This window comes from Neopsephotus bourkii, unplaced genomic scaffold (genome assembly GCF_033783945.1).
Source record: "Neopsephotus bourkii isolate Nb327-2 ecotype Australia unplaced genomic scaffold, CSIRO-AGI_Nbou_v1 NB_1350, whole genome shotgun sequence".
Taxonomy (NCBI): domain Eukaryota; kingdom Metazoa; phylum Chordata; class Aves; order Psittaciformes; family Psittacidae; genus Neopsephotus; species Neopsephotus bourkii.
The window spans coordinates 601,698-617,124 of NW_026901829.1; the positions used below are offsets into that span (position 1 = coordinate 601,698).

Below are 15,427 nucleotides of genomic sequence, written 5' to 3' on the forward strand. Positions count from 1 at the left end.
TCTGAGTCATTTCAGCCTGGTTTTTGACCCATTAATAAACCCTTGTCTCACTACTGCTATTGCCTTTTGTTATAGTCATTACATTCCTCTGGAACCTCTATAGCTATTGTCTGTTTTGTTCCTTTGTTTTTGTTTTTCTTGATAGATTTAGGTTGGCAGGAGATAGCAAATTCGGTTCCCACCACCAGAAAACGGCGTTTGCATGGGGCATATAACACCTGTGCAAACTGCTGCATGGTCCCTTGGGGGAAGTGCAGATTCCTGGGGGAGGTATTCATCCTGCGTGCTTCCATCCTAGTAGCCTTGCTGTAATAGGTGTGCAGCATAAGTGGGTTGCGTGTATTTCTCCTCCTTGCCTTTCTATAGCTTATGCTGGCAAAGTGCATGTGCATGTTACTTCCAAGTTGTCAGCAAATTTCTGAGGCCCTTTTTAGATGTGAACATGGAAGGAAGCAGTGTCACAGAGCAAGGAGCAGGGAAAGGCTTCTAAGGACCAAATGTGTGTTGTGAGATATTTAAGACTGTAGAAAGCTCTTTTCACCCTTTTGTGTGCGTGAAGAGGCAGACAGAGTCTCATCCCTTGGGACAGATAGATTACGTATCTGAAAGTTTCTGGGAGCTTTGGCTTTCTGCTGAGTGTGCGTGGGCTGTTTGGAACAGACTGATGGCTTTCTTGGAGGGGACAAAGGTCAGTTTAAAATTCTTAGGTGTGCTATGTAATGCAAGCTACTGGCAAGTTTAGAAGATATCCTTGAAGTCTTTCTCAGGAAGGAAGGCCTTCTTTTCAGGAGAAACTTGGAATGCTGTGTGAGAAGGGGAGTATTTGCTAGATATGTCTGAAATGTGTTTGTTTTGAAAGCCACCATTAGATTAAATGTAAACTGTGAACCTGGTTTATACTCCTCAAGGCAGGAGAAGATGGAATCTATCAGAGTGCAGATTTTCCCCAGGGTGCTCATATACACTATAGAATATGCATTAAGTTAGTGGCATTCTCTCTAAATCTTTCCTTTGGTTTCAGAAGGTCTTAAAATTAAAAAAGAGCAAACCAGACACCCCCATTCCTCCCAAAGTAAACCAGAGTTGTGAAACTGACCTTAACACCTTTCCTGAATGAAGCATGAACAGATCAGTCTTGCCAACCTACCGTTATCTGGCAAATGCTGTTTATATACGTAGGGACTCCTCTGAGAGATTTTCTACTATTGCCCACATAGTCTTTAGCTGACCTTTGGAAAACTGATGAGAAAGGGAATAGTCGTATAGCAGATTACTGCCTATTACAAATTTGGTATTACTAGTGGTTTTCTGCATGTGACATTGAGCAACCATGGGCAAAATGTTTTTTTTTTGCTTCTCTCAAGTCAATCCTGGCTTTAGAACAAGAAGCCAGGAAAGGGACATAAGTTGAGAAAACCTTCAAAGCACCTTGGTTTAAATTCTAGTAAGAGACTTAGGGCTATTGTCATGGCACAACCAAGAAACTTTCCAAATCAGTGTCAGAAGATTAATATTGGATTTTCTTTTTTATTTTGCATTACACTAATGTTTTGATATATTGTCTTAACTTTTAGCTGTAAAATTGGTAATATGTTACTTTTAATATTGAGAAAAGGATGCCATGAATAATCAGTAAGAACAAAGCAATTACAACTATTTAAAACAAATTTTTAACTTGGGTAACACATTTAGGTGTCAGTAGCTCATGAGTAGCCACTATAGTGGGTTAAAGATGAAAGAGAAAAGGAAGAGAGAAAATATTTTTTTCTGACTTTGCTTTTCAGTTTCTAGAGCTTTGCTTTATGATGGAAGGTGGACCTGCAACCCTGTGGTTTAAAGTCATGAAGCTAATAAATCAATTTGTCAGTTCACAGGATTGATGCTAAGATAAAATGGCAGGAAAGTGAGGGAAAAGGGAGTGTTCTATGGGAAGGAAACACTAAGATAATAGGCACCCTACTTAGGAAGACTTAGAAACAGATGAAGTAATGATAACCTGAAAAAAACCCATAAGCAGTACCATACTCTTCTCATATGCTTAGAGAGACTTCAGCACATGTTTGCTGTGGATACTCTTCTGAGAACTGCTATTGTGAACTGGCTCGAAGGACTTTTTTTAATGCAACTACTGCTGTTTCCTACATCCCTTGCATGTTTTGGGTGAGACCTTTCTTTGCATGATAATTTCATTCTGCTTTTAAAGTAATCTGCAGGGGGTTTTATTTGTTTCAGAGTGAATGGAAGTGATCTGCCATCCTGTCAAATGACCATTACTTTTTGGAGATGTTTAAGGTGAATTAGCCATATACAGTATTTTAAATTATAGTGACATTTATTACAGTGAGTGCTATCAATTCAGAGTAATAATTTTTAAAGGCAAGTCTGAAATTTTGCATTTTTATTTTGGCTGAGTATTTCCTCTTGTCTTTCTTACTTTAGTGGAGTAACCAAGACACCTGGCTAGGACAGAATCTTTCCTAACAATACACTTTGTATTCACCGTACAATTGATTCACGAATACATGCTATAGAAGTTGTTTAAAAACATCTGGATTAATGTGGAAATTATGTAACTATGATGAAAACTTCAAAAGAAAGCTTGGGGTGTTTTTTTTGTTTTTGCTTAGGTACATGTTTGGGCTGGTTCTTTATCGTGTGCTCTTGTGTATCCTTCACATTTGTGCTCTCACTAACTGGTTCGTCAGGAACTTTAAGTGAAGTATACAATCTCATAGTGGGAAGATACCTTTTTTTGGTTTTGGTTTTTCTTTTTCCCAGTTTTCTTGTTCTTCTAGGGTGTGGTTAAAGCTAAAATGAAATTTAGGTTGGTCTTTCCTTTTTTGACTTGCCAAAGTGTTTGTTCTGCTAGCATTGCTCTGCTCCCTGTAAATCAAACATTCTTCTTGGGCTGTGTCAGATTATTAATGACATGATTAATGCAGGAAGGATAGAGAAGGATGATGTAGTGGCTCATGCAAAGTTTACCTGAGAATTATCTGTAGCTCTCTACTGCTCAGTGTCTGTGTGAGTCATGGCCTGAAGCCCTGCCATTCCCTGTTCTTCAGCTGGGCAAGATCGCACTTACCTCATTCTGTGTATGCATTTCTCCCTTTCCTGCCAAATCTGATTAGAAGCACTTTTGTTTTAAACTTTATGAATATGAAACATTAAATATACCTTTAACAGCTGACTATAATGCTAAATGAAAAGTGCCATTCGATATCTGTGGTCCAGGCAGCTTTAGAATTCTGAATTCTATGTGAATTCTGATTTTTATCAACTAAAGTCTTTTTCACATTCATGGGTTTAGCAATGCTAGTGTTATGACATTAGTAAGATTTGCAGCAGGACCATGATTCAGTTGCTATCTGTCAGCAAAGCCTCCTGTTTCTTCTTGGGTATTTGCACAGGTATAAGCTTACAAAATAGACCTGGCAAGTTTGTGATTCTATATCTAGCTTTTGAAACTTCCTTGGGCTGCAAATACAACTGTTCAAATGCAATCCACCTCTTGATTCTTTAAGGGAGCAGATGGGAAATCGATCTTATTGATCAAGAAAACATGTGAACATGTTCTCTGATATGCTTTGAAGTCTTGGTCATTTTTTTTATTGTGGGCTGGCGAATTTGACATTTTATGTACCTGAAGATCAGTATTTGTTCTGCTGTTTGTCTGTGTGTGTCCTTTAGCTACAGGTTCTTTGTAGAATGTCTGTATTGATGTTCACAGTATCACAGTATCACAGTAGGTTAGAGATTGGAAGGGACCTCAAAAGATCATCTAGTCCAATCCCCCTGCCGGAGCAGGAACACCTAGATAAGGTTACACAGGAACGTGTCCAGGCGGGTCTTGAATGTCTCCAAAGAAGGAGATTCCACAACCTCCCTGGGCAGCCTGTTCCAGTGTTCCGTCACCCTCACTGAGAAGAAGTTTCTTCTCAGGTTTAAGTGGAACCTCTTGTGCTCCAATTTGTACCCATTACCCCTTGTCCTTTCATTGTTTGCCACTGAGAAGAGCCTGGCTCCATCCTCGTGACACTCCCCCTTTATATATTTATATACACTAATAAGGTCACCCCTCAATCTCCTCTTCTCCAAACTATAGAGACCCAGCTCCCTCAGTCTTTCCTCATAAGGGAGATGCTCCACTCCCTTAATCATCTTAGTTGCCCTGCGCTGGACTCTCTCCAGCAGGTCCCTGTCCTTTTTAAACTGAGGGGCCCAGAACTGGACACAATATTCCAGATGAGGTCTCACCAGGGCAGAGTAGAGGGGAAGGAGGACCTCTCTCGACCTACTAACCACCCCCCTTCTAATACAACCCAGGATGCCATTGGCCTTCTTGGCCACAAGGGCACAATGTCGGCTCATGGTCACCCTGTCGTCCACCAGGACCCCCAGGTCCCTCTCCCCTACACTGCTCTCTAACAGGTCGTTCCCCAGCCTATACTGGAACCTGGGGTTGTTCCTGCCCAGATGCAGGACTCTACACTTTCCCTTGTTATATTTCATCAAGTTATTCCCCGCCCAGCTCTCCAGCCTGTCCAGGTCTCGCTGGATGGCAGCACAGCCTTCCGGCGTGTCGGCCACCCCTCCCAGCTTAGTGTCATCAGCAAACTTGCTGATAGTACACTCAATTCCCTCATCTAAATCGTTGATGAATATATTAAATAATACTGGTCCCAGTACCGACCCTTGAGGCACTCCACTAGATACAGGCCTCCAACTAGACTCCGCCCCATAGACTACAACTCTCTGGCTTCTCTCCTTCAGCCAGTTCACAGTCCACCTCACTACCCGATCATCCAGACCACACTTCCTCAATTTAGCCGCAAGGATGGTGTGGGACCACTAAACTTTCAAGAAAGTGTACTGTTAAATGCCATTAAATCTCTCTTAGGAGATCAGAATGAAGACAATATAGAATTTGCAAGAAAAGCTGATTTATGTTTCAAGATTTGTTCTCTTCATAAAATTGTCATTGACATCCTTCAGGACTTCAGCTTTCCACAATGAAAACTGTCATCTTTTCTGTGTGTGTGCACCTTGGTCTGAATTACCTTGTGCAAAAAGTGCTTAATGTTTAACAGTCGAAGGTTATACTGAAAACAAGCTATAATTTTTTATCCAGCTCATATCTTGCAACCTGCCAAAGCCTACATCAGGAACACGATGTGTGGGAAAAAGTCCTAAAATAATAGACAGAAAAACACCTTGTGGGAAACCTAAAATGCCACGAGACTCGTTCTGTTAATAAAGAATGCTTTTACAAGCACAGCATCATCCCTCTTACTTTTTGACATTTTCAGAAATGAAAGCTTGAGAGCATAACATTTGTGTAGAATGTAAACAACCTTGATTCTTATGATAAGTGACATTTCTTGGACGAAACATTCCCTTAAGTGAAAAGAATGGTCAGTGAATAATTAGGCAGAAAAAAAAAAATCTCAACTTATTTCTGTAAGGCATACATCTTGACTAATTCTAATAAAGGCCATGCCGATGCCTGAGATAAAATTTTATATGCACTTCTGGATTACATTTTGCAAAAATATCTTAAAGAAAAAACAACTAATTCTGTTATTAGTTTGCTAGTCTCAAAAGGTGCACCAGATAAGTAAGCATATAGTAATATATATATATATGTAAAGATCTCTAATACAACATGCAGCACATTTTGAGTACGCTAATGGAGTCAGTTATAATTACAGACATGTCTCAATAAGGATAGCAGAAGTTCATGTCCAGATTAATACTGTCTGTTATTTCATTTTGCTGCTTTTAAAGGAACTGTTTACATAAAAGAATAACATAGATTTTATTCAGTGAGTCAGTGTTTAAGCAAAAATCAAGCATACTGTTTGACACTTACCTTTATGGTACAACTAGAACTTGTCTTTCAGCTTGAGCAGTGAAATGGTATTTCTGGCTTTTGTTTTCTCCCAGATAAATTGCCAGCACCTTTGCTGTAGAACAGATTATTTTTTTCTTTTCCTAAACTGCTCTTTTTCTGCCCTTTCAACTAGAAAATGAATTGAACAAAGCTTGAAAGTTTCTTTCCCAAAATTTAAAGTTACTGAATGAAGTAGAAGTGAAACAAGAAACATCTTTAAACAACTTCTGTAAAATCTGTACCTTCAGTTCTGCAGGTTTATGAGGCAGGACATCACCCACCCTCCAGTTCATGTCACGTTCTAGTTGCCTCTTGCTGCTCAAAGCAGCAAAAAGTCTGCAGAAAGAGGGTGAGCGTCATCCATCTCCTTGGCTCAAGTCAAATTCCGAGTCCAGGGAAAGCTCTGATGGAGGAAGGGCCCGAGAGGCAGGAAGCAGATGTTAGTAGTAGTGTCCTGGCTCAGGTGGCCTGATAACAAGTGTACCAAGCCAAAATAGCTAAGTGGCTTAAATGGCCAGAACTACTATTCTTAGTTTTATTATTACTGGGCTACTTAAATCTAAATCTACATAAGGATTAATGTGACTTTTGGACATGCTTTTCTGTGGTTGGCATTTGTGGTTTGTTGTGAAGCTTCAGGCAGCTTGTCTGATAACACTGCAGGCCACTTTTTGTTTCTGTGTGCAGCAAGGTAGCTTTCTCCAAATGCTTTGTGTGGTCATCTTCGTATTTCAGTAGTTTTTATCTTCTATTTGGCTGAAGATCACCATGCCTAGGGGGATACAAAAGGCCAACAGCAGAGTCGTACATATTCAGAAAAACCTCTGTGAAGTCTCCAAAACTGTGAAGATTTAGTATTTTATATTTGCTCTGTATGCCTTTCTTCCCCTAGAATTTTTTGGTATAAATATACCTGGGTATATTAGTCACACCAGGACCATAGCAAGCCTACAGGAAGTTTTAGATCGGGTGTTGGCACCTTATCTTCCAGGGAGAGTGCACAGAAATGTTTCCTCAAGTCTGTTTTCAGATTTTGCATGTTCTTCATGTCCATGAATAACTTTAACAAACTCTTCTTGGAAGATACCAGAAAAATATGGGGAATCTCAGGGATTAAAAAAAAAAGGAACAGAACAAGTAGAATTGAAGAAAATTATGATCTTGGGGGTGTGCATGATGCTCATTAGTTGTGCCATGAGGGCATCACGTGTCAGAAAGAGAAGGTTCATGTTTGCAATGCAGTGGAACAGCAGAGCAGAGCTCTGCACCCGGAGCCTTTCTTTTGACTCCCTCTGGCTTTTGAGAAGGGCTCAGACACTGTCTCTGCCTGGGGATTTTTTTCAGTTCTTGTGAGACTCTGCCTTTGTCAGGACTCTTGCAGAAGTAGAGCCTTTGTTCCTGGTTAGTGGTCTGCCTATATCTCGAAACAGCCCTTTGCAGGATTGCTGTTGACTGTTGGGCTTTCTGGCTTGCAGCTTAGCTACGTGGGAGCCCTTGGTGAGCTCACCCTGCAGGGGGATAGTTACAAGGTAATAGTTACAGAGGGTTTCTGGATGCTCTATCCTCTTTGTTTTAACAGCATGAGAAAAGTGCACAATTAAACCATTGGCAGTTCATTCTTGCTCTTCCTCCTGGGAACTGGAAGGATGTCTTGTTTCTAGATAGACCTTATTTTTCCCTCATCTCCCACGATTGCTGCTGCCACCATTTTTCCATTTGAGAGGGTGTTTCCAGAGATAATCTCTTACATTTCCTGAGTGCAACACTGACATTCTTAATTTGTACATGTTATTTTCTGCCATTTGTCTAACTTTGGAAATTTCCATTTCCCAAATCCCTTTAGGAGAGATAGGAAAAAAACCTCACCTGTGAGTATGTTGAGGCACAGGTGGTGTATTTGTGTTTCAGATCTCCATAGCAATAGTTAGCATTTCTGACTTCACTAAAATCTCCTTGTAGGTAAGGATTGGCATTTGCTAACCATGGATCTATTTTAGCATTGTATAAAAGCCTTTCTCTCGTACTGATCCTCTACAAGAGGATCAGAAAACAAGAAGTCACAAAACTTAATACTGCCGTAGTGTTACGAAACTGGTTCAGAGAGCAGGAAAGTTCTTTTCCTTAGTTGAATGCTGCTTCAAAAAAAAAATAAAAATAAATTGAATGACTGAAAGTACAGGTAGAAGTTGGAAATTTTAGTGTGAGGTTGTTGACCTACTGAAGGTTTTTCAAATCCCCATAGGAGACAAAGTCATAGGAAGCCAAATCAAGCTGGTTCCACTGTTCGTAGAACTGCCTGCTCTGTTCTGTGTTCTGTGTTCTTTTTTAAATCAAATTATTGTTGCCTCTGCTAAGCTTTTGTTGTGTTGCTAGCTTTATTGTGTATGTTCCAGTTGCCAAAATACTAGAAACTACAAAGGGCACCAGTGTAACAAAAAAGAACAAATAAGGACAGTCTGAAGTGCTGTTACTTACAGATAGTTGACCTAACATCTGAAATAAAAAATGTTTCTATTTTTAGTATTTATTTTAGTTACAGCTTTCTTACACCCCTGTGAACTTCTTTTCTCCCACTGGAATATCAGTAAATACAAAAGGACTGCTGCTCACTTGCAACTATTTTAAGAATTGTAAGCAGTAAAAGGGAGCAAAAATTCATAAATCAAATTAGAGAATGAGGTTTTCATGTAAAATAATGATTTTAAGTTCTAAAAATTAGACCTGTTTTCAGTTTGTGTGTCTTGTGGGGAAAAAATATTGTCATCTTCTGATGAATAAGGTTCAACTTTGAGATTTTTCATCTTTTCTGATTCCCACTTAATATAATGGAATAATCACCAAGATGCTTATTGTATAACTGTAGTTATTATAAATTACAAGGATTGGGCATCGAAAGCTATGATTATAGAAGTAATTTAGCCTGATAGATATCCTTCAAACTCCTCCTGATCATGTATGAGTTCCAGCAGTATGTGAGTACATTCAATTTAAATTTGAGCCCTCTATTTAAAAGTTAGTGGATTTCTGTGCTCCAGCCTTCTCTTTGAAAACTTGAAGAAGACTTACCTGAGTTCTGTGTGTGCATGATCCTTGTTACAGAATTGCTCCCATTTTCTTCAGAGACCCATCACTTCTGGCAAACACTTTTTATATTCCCTTGTGCCACTGCTTTAGGACAGGTTTCCCTGTGGTAAAACAGTTTCCTTTATTACTTGTTTGTTTATACTAGTAGTGGTTTCCTTCTGAAGGTTAATTATTTTTTCAAAGAAATTGCAATTTCCTGTTGTGGTGTAGCTTGTTTTCTTTAGATTTGTTCCACAGCTTTCACGATGTCTGGAAAATATTGTTTGGGAATTGTGTTTTGAAGGTACAGTGCTCCAAGGGATGATTCTTAGTCTTACGCACTTTTCCATCTCTCTCTTCTTTCAATTTTTAGGTAAGAACAACTTTTGCAGTGCTTTTTTGCTTTTGAAGAGTTTCTCCTTTGGTAAAGTATTAATCTTTTTTTACTTAAGAAATGGTATTCTTTGTCTCTGTGTTTAGGGGAGGAGAGGGAAAACCTCAGCACAGGCTAGTGCTGTGCCCTTTTAAATACTCTGTTACTGTTGTTGGAAGATAATTTGAAGATTTCCAGTAGGTGTTTGGGTTTTCTTTCTTAATAATTTTCTACATGTAAGGTGAACGAATTAGCAAGCAAGTTATTAACTCTCAGCTACAGTTGCTTGCAGAAGTTTGAAATAGATTTTCCTTCAGTGAAGCAGAGTGCACTGCTGCAGATTTCCTGTGGAATATCTGCATGTTTAAAGGCCCTGTCCAAGTATATAAGGAAGGTTATGTAGTAGTAACTTCTTTATCTATCCATACCCACGAAGAATTTAAAACTTGGTAGCAAATAATATTCAAGTTAAACGCATATTACAAGTTAAATGGTGATTCAACAGATTATTTAACGCAAATCGCAATGCCATGATTCCAGAGTTGTTTGGTTTCCTTAAAAAAAAGCAAAATCGGATACGTCTTTACTATAATAATGGCGTGGGAGCTGTACTGTACTATATTTTTCCCTCCACAGCCCCTACTCACTGTAGATTTGGAAGCTTCCTGTTAAAGGATGCAATCCCAAGGAAAAAGATCTTTCATTTAGCAGGCCTAGAGACAACTTCTGATTATGAGAGAATTGGTATATTGTGGAGAGTTATGCAACTATAAATACGACTTCCTGTGCAGAATGCATGTTCGCCAGTTGCTGGAAGCTTGAAAAAGGCGATCTTGTCTGGTTACAATTCACAATCAACCTATGGAAAGGAGCTGAGAACAGCAGTCCATTTCTTTTATCAGGGACACTCTTGGTTCATAGTTTTGCAGTTTTGCTTTCTTGTTCATTTTCCTATATGTATACAGTTTTAGTTAATCAGTGAGAGGCCTGGGTATGAGGTAATCCTGGAAATCAACAGTTTGAATCCTGTGATACTTAACAGAGAATTAATGGAAACAGTTATTGCTATCTCCTTGATCAAAGAAGTATGTCATTCGGACAGTATCTAAAGGCAGGCTCTGGGCTGCTGTGTGCACAGTATTCCTTTGGGTTTTGTCAGGTTTTAAAAGACCAAAACTAAACAAAAAAATAGTGTAATTCATCCTGGAAATAATCCCGATCTTTAAAATTCCCTGGCATCTGTATCATCACAACTTAGCCAGAAGGACCCTGTGTAGCCATCTAGTCTGATCCTTTGTGTAATATAAGGCAAACATTCTCTCGCTTATTATTAAACAGATTTTATGTGGGTTTCAGCCTCTAATGAAGTCAATGCAATTTGTGTGATTTTTAATTTTTTTTAAGTCTTAAATATCCTGTTTCCTTGCTATTTCATCTGAAAGGCAATTAGTCATGTTCTTAAATGAACTCTGGAGTTTGAGATGCTTTATTCCAAGAGACAAAGCTCATAGTTTCACAGAAGTTGGTGCATGGTGTTTGTCACCTTGACAGCTCCCCCACAACTGGTTCCCAGGTGGCAGAGAGGAAGAGGTGGAAAGCAGTGTGACAGGAGGGGAGGGTGGGTGAGGAGTAAGGAAAAGAAATGAAAAAGCTGTCATCTGCGAGTCCCTGCTTCAGAGAGGTAAGAAAACGTTGACCTAGGGTTTAATGGGTGTAAGATTCCTCCAGTTGTTTTGTAAATACTGGCCTACACCATGTTCTTATTTTTAGGGTAACCAGACTTTGAAGAGGTTTGAGCCCTTGGGTAGTGGCTCTCAGCTGGTGGGAGGAACCTGGGAGAAGGAAAGGGGGGGAAGTACACATGTTCCATCTCCTGCACGTGGTCTCGCTCATGCATTCTTTCTCTCATGCACTGTTGTCCTTGCCTGGCAGTTTCTTTATCTGGTTAAAGACATGTCACAACTGAGAGTTTGAGGTTGAGCAAAGCTTTAATTACCCGTGAAAAGCACTGCATTAGTTGCCCTCTGTCAGCTACCCTCCTCCGTATGTTTTTTCTAGCTTCTGTCCAAACTGCCATGTAGTATTATGTACTCCACAAAGGACCAGAAACCTGGACACTCTTGCAACTGCTCTGTGCCACAACAGTAGTAGACAGGGAATGTGGCATTAGCATGTACTGTGTACATGTACTGCACACACAGCATTACAAGCCAGGGACGTATGGATGGCCTCAGTATAATGCAGTTTTCTTCTTTATTTTCTTTTCGTGAATATACAGCAGTTTTGGGGCAGGGAGGAAAGAATAATCCACTCTGAAAAAAATGTAGATTCCTTAAGATCGGGTTTTGCCGTGGTTTTATAGAGTCAATATGTCATTTATTTAAGAAAGTGCTTAGTCCTACATCTTGAGTACAGGTAGAAACACCACTTACTTTAATCTGAGTTCTGTCCTGTAACTTAGAACAGCAAGGAATCTATCTCTTCTGAAGGTGTTCATTATCACAAAACTCATAATATGGAGAAAAAATTGGAGTGCAGATTATTTATTTAAAAATATAAATTTTACTATATTCTGGTTTTGGTCTTTCTTTCACCTGTCTTTGATTTTTGTATCTTTTCTGAGTTTTCCTCTTGGACAGAAAAAAAGCAAAATGAGTTAAATATAGATGTAGATTACATCACTTGGTTTGTAGTACTTACATTTTCTACCAGTTTACTGCCAAAATATGACTCAAAAGATCAATAGCAAACAATCTACAAGTTTACACAAGAGAACTGAAATATTTCATTCTGTACGCATTGTGCTTTGAAAGCACGCATTGCAAAAATAGATACTTCTTTGGGAAGGCTGCTTTCTTAATTTTCACTGTTTCTTTCCAAACTATGTCCAAATAGTAATGGTTTTTCTTCCTGAGAAATCTGTTGCTGCACACTGAGAATGTAAGGGAATTGGAATGGCTGTGACTCCAAATGCTTGCACTTAAGTGAGGTCAGTCATAATATTTCTGTCCACGAAGTCTTTAAAAAAAAAAGAAAAATCTTAATAATTTTGATGCATTTTTATCATAAAGAAGAATTCAAATGGAGGTCTGAAGGGTATATTCCTATTTAAGGGTATGCTGATCATGGCGGCTGTGGTTGAGGGAGGTGCATTTGCCATGTCTTTATGAACATTGTCATGCAGTGCATATAATATTTAATGTGTTTTGATTCCTTTAAAGCTTGCTGCATTATTTTATCTAAAAACTGTTTATTAAGAGGTGGGTGATATTTTCTCCATGTTTGTACTTGGTTAATTTTCCACAGAAGAAAATTATTTTAACAACATAATACTGCACAAACAGAAATACATTTCTTTTTTGTGTGGTCCTTTTCTGTTGATTGTGTCAAACATTTTATTCCTCAGTCATGGTCTTTACAGTTTTTCTCATCCTTCATATGTTGGTCCATTTACCAAGTCAAATGTCAAAAGGGAAAAGGAGTAAAAGCTGCCCACTCTCCCCTTCTATTTAATCTGAGATTAAAAGAAAAAAAAAATACATATACATCTCTGAAGGTTTAGGAGGAAAAATGTGCAGTTTAGGAATGAATCCTGTCCATTCTGTTCAGTTCATGCTTTTGATTAAACTCTTTGGCTCTTGATTTAACATTATCTACCAAGTAACTGATAGTCAAAGTCTCCACAGCGTTTTCAACAATTCCAGAGGCATTGAGACCAGTTACAGATAGTAATGTTTGATAGCACTGGGTTTTTTAGGCTCTGAATGTTTGAGCCTGTCATAACTATTAGATTTGAGGAAAAGCACATGTTTTGGAAAAAAAACTGAGAAAAGTAGAAATTGCAAAATCAAAAATTGGGGTAGGTCGGAAAGAAGTGTATCTCAGGTAGTCAGGGCTTTCAGCTCTGGGCTTATTGCCAAGTGTCCCTTCAATTTGGCACTCATCTGTTGAGATTGTGAGAACAGCCTTCATTGTTCCTAGCAGTTTACCCACCACAAAAGTTTGTTCTCCTTTTACAGAGGACTTGTAAAAATGCTGTGACAAATAGGCTGGTTTTAGACAAACAGACCCTGGCTCTAAAAAGACAGTAAGCCTGCAAGTCAAAAGTGGAGAGCAACCATTGGCACTGGAAGAAACCACAGATTATTTTCTCATTGGATGAAGAGCTTAAAGCAATGTAAAGTTAATTGAAGAATTCCTTGAAAGTGAAGTCAGCCTAAAATAAAAGCTATGGGGTCTATAATTTACTAAATGCGAAAGCTTTGTAAGCAGTAGTGAACATAAAAGTTTGAAAAGAACATATTTTAGTAAACATATCTGGCTTGTATTATGGACTGTCCTGTTTTAATTATTTGTCTAAATAATGTAGATTTGCAGTAGGATCTCTAATTAGGCACAGCCTGATTTATTGGGCTGGCCCCATATAAACCATGATGTCATGCTGTACTGCTCAAAATTACATCTCTGCTCTTGCAGTTTAAAGACGATTATTTTTACCTTTGGAATGTTTCAGTTTTGTGCATCTTGGCTTTTGGCTTTGTGAACTTAAGATGTTCTCTGCTTCCCTCCTCCTCCTTCCCCCAGATCAAAGCAATTTGCTGTAATGTAACCAGAACAAAACCCGCTGAAATGAACTTCTGAACACTCTTGCCTTTAAGTGTTGTTGGTAAATAAGAAGAAAGGCAAGAATATTCATGCTTGCTGTCGGGGTGGGGGGGGAGAATTGGTGGGTATTGAACTATGTTTTGCCAGGTGTCCAGGTGCTGATGGCATTCTAGATCAGGAATGCATCATTTATGTCTCTAAAAGGTCTTAGTTTCCTTTTGATGCTGTAACTGAAGAAAAAGAAGAAGGGCAGGGAGAGGGGGAAAGCATCTGCACTGCCTGTTGCTACAGGTAATATTTATTTACTAGGAACGGGAACTTGCAGGCACATGGGTTTTTTTATGTGCTGCATATGTGTTGCATTTTCTGCTCATTTCCCATTTGAATAGGAAAATTTGCCTTTAAACACAGGTCAGTTCCAAATGCAGAGGGAAGGCTTTTCACAGGAGGGTTTCAGCATTTCCGTACAGAGGAGGTCTCACTTCTGCAGAAGCGAGGAGCAGCAACTCTTCCTGCCAGCATCTCTGATCTGGACTTGTGGGCAGAGACAATTCACAGCAGGGTGTGAAGGAAGGAAGGACTGAAAGTTAGGTCAGAGTATACTCTCTCCTGCCAACCTCTTCTAGCATGTTAAGAAGACACCAGGCATTTCAGGGCTGGGGAGTCTTTCTGTGAAGGCATCAAGACTACTTTAGGCTAGGACAGATCCTGACAGCAAACTGGGAAGGGAACAAGAATAAAGGTGTCACACTTATAGTGGAGGTGCTTCATTACCCTTAAATGTTAAAAGGTGGAAATTGCCTCTGGGAGGCACTAGCTGTGGCAGAGAAAAGCGGACTCCATTTTCTAACACAGCAATAAGGAGAATTTCTGGGTGGGAGGGGAAGGTCAAAATTTCTTGCAGATTTTTAAAGGGACGACTTAGTGAGCTGCACTTGGTTAATGACTGCAGTGTTTCAGGCTCATGTAGGTTGAGAACAATGCCCGTTGAGTCACTGCAAAGCTATACTTCTCATGAGGAGCCTTAATTACATAGCAGCTGACTCAGTTTCTATGCTATAAATTGATTACAGCTTAAAAGACTCATAAAAAGCCATGGGATTTCTTAGGGTTTTTTATAAAGGTATTCTCAAATGAGTATCACATTTTTAATATAATCAGTTGTTGACTAACATACTGGTTTTAGATTTCTAACTGCTTTTAGTCATTCTGTAACTAGCTTCAGTTTAGCTAATGAAAGTTGGAGAGAATGCTCCTTGAGGGGGGAAAGGAGTTCATTCTCTCTCTGTGCTTCAGTGACAGTGAATGTAAATGGATGGAAAATATGGGTGAGTTTGTTAACAAATGGTATGTATAGTAGATTTGATGTCTGAGTTCAGTTTAGGAAAAGTACTGAACTCAGTATATCTAAAAATATTAATCTGCTTTTTTTCATCTGGCAGGATTGCCAACTGAAAACAAATTTAGCAATTTAGAGTAAGATGAAAGCCTTA

General features: G+C 39.1%; 2 protein-coding genes across 7 annotated transcripts in view; one reads left to right on the forward strand and one right to left on the reverse strand.

The window, feature by feature from the left end:
* CMSS1 (cms1 ribosomal small subunit homolog) overlaps window positions 1-15,427 on the forward strand; it is a 242,367-nt gene that overhangs the window by 118,082 nt on the left and 108,858 nt on the right. The window contains exon 1 of one of the 3 annotated variants that reach the window (XM_061366601.1): window positions 9,263-9,380. The exons of the other annotated variants lie outside the window; for them this stretch is intronic. Coding sequence (XP_061222585.1) covers window positions 9,278-9,380 — 103 coding nt within the window. The 5' untranslated portion in view covers window positions 9,263-9,277. Of the gene's footprint in view, window positions 1-9,262; window positions 9,381-15,427 lie in introns of those variants that run through there. 3 annotated transcript variants of the gene reach the window in all.
* Window positions 1-15,427, reverse strand: part of FILIP1L (filamin A interacting protein 1 like) — a 162,217-nt gene that overhangs the window by 114,567 nt on the left and 32,223 nt on the right. The gene's annotated exons all lie outside the window — the stretch shown is intronic.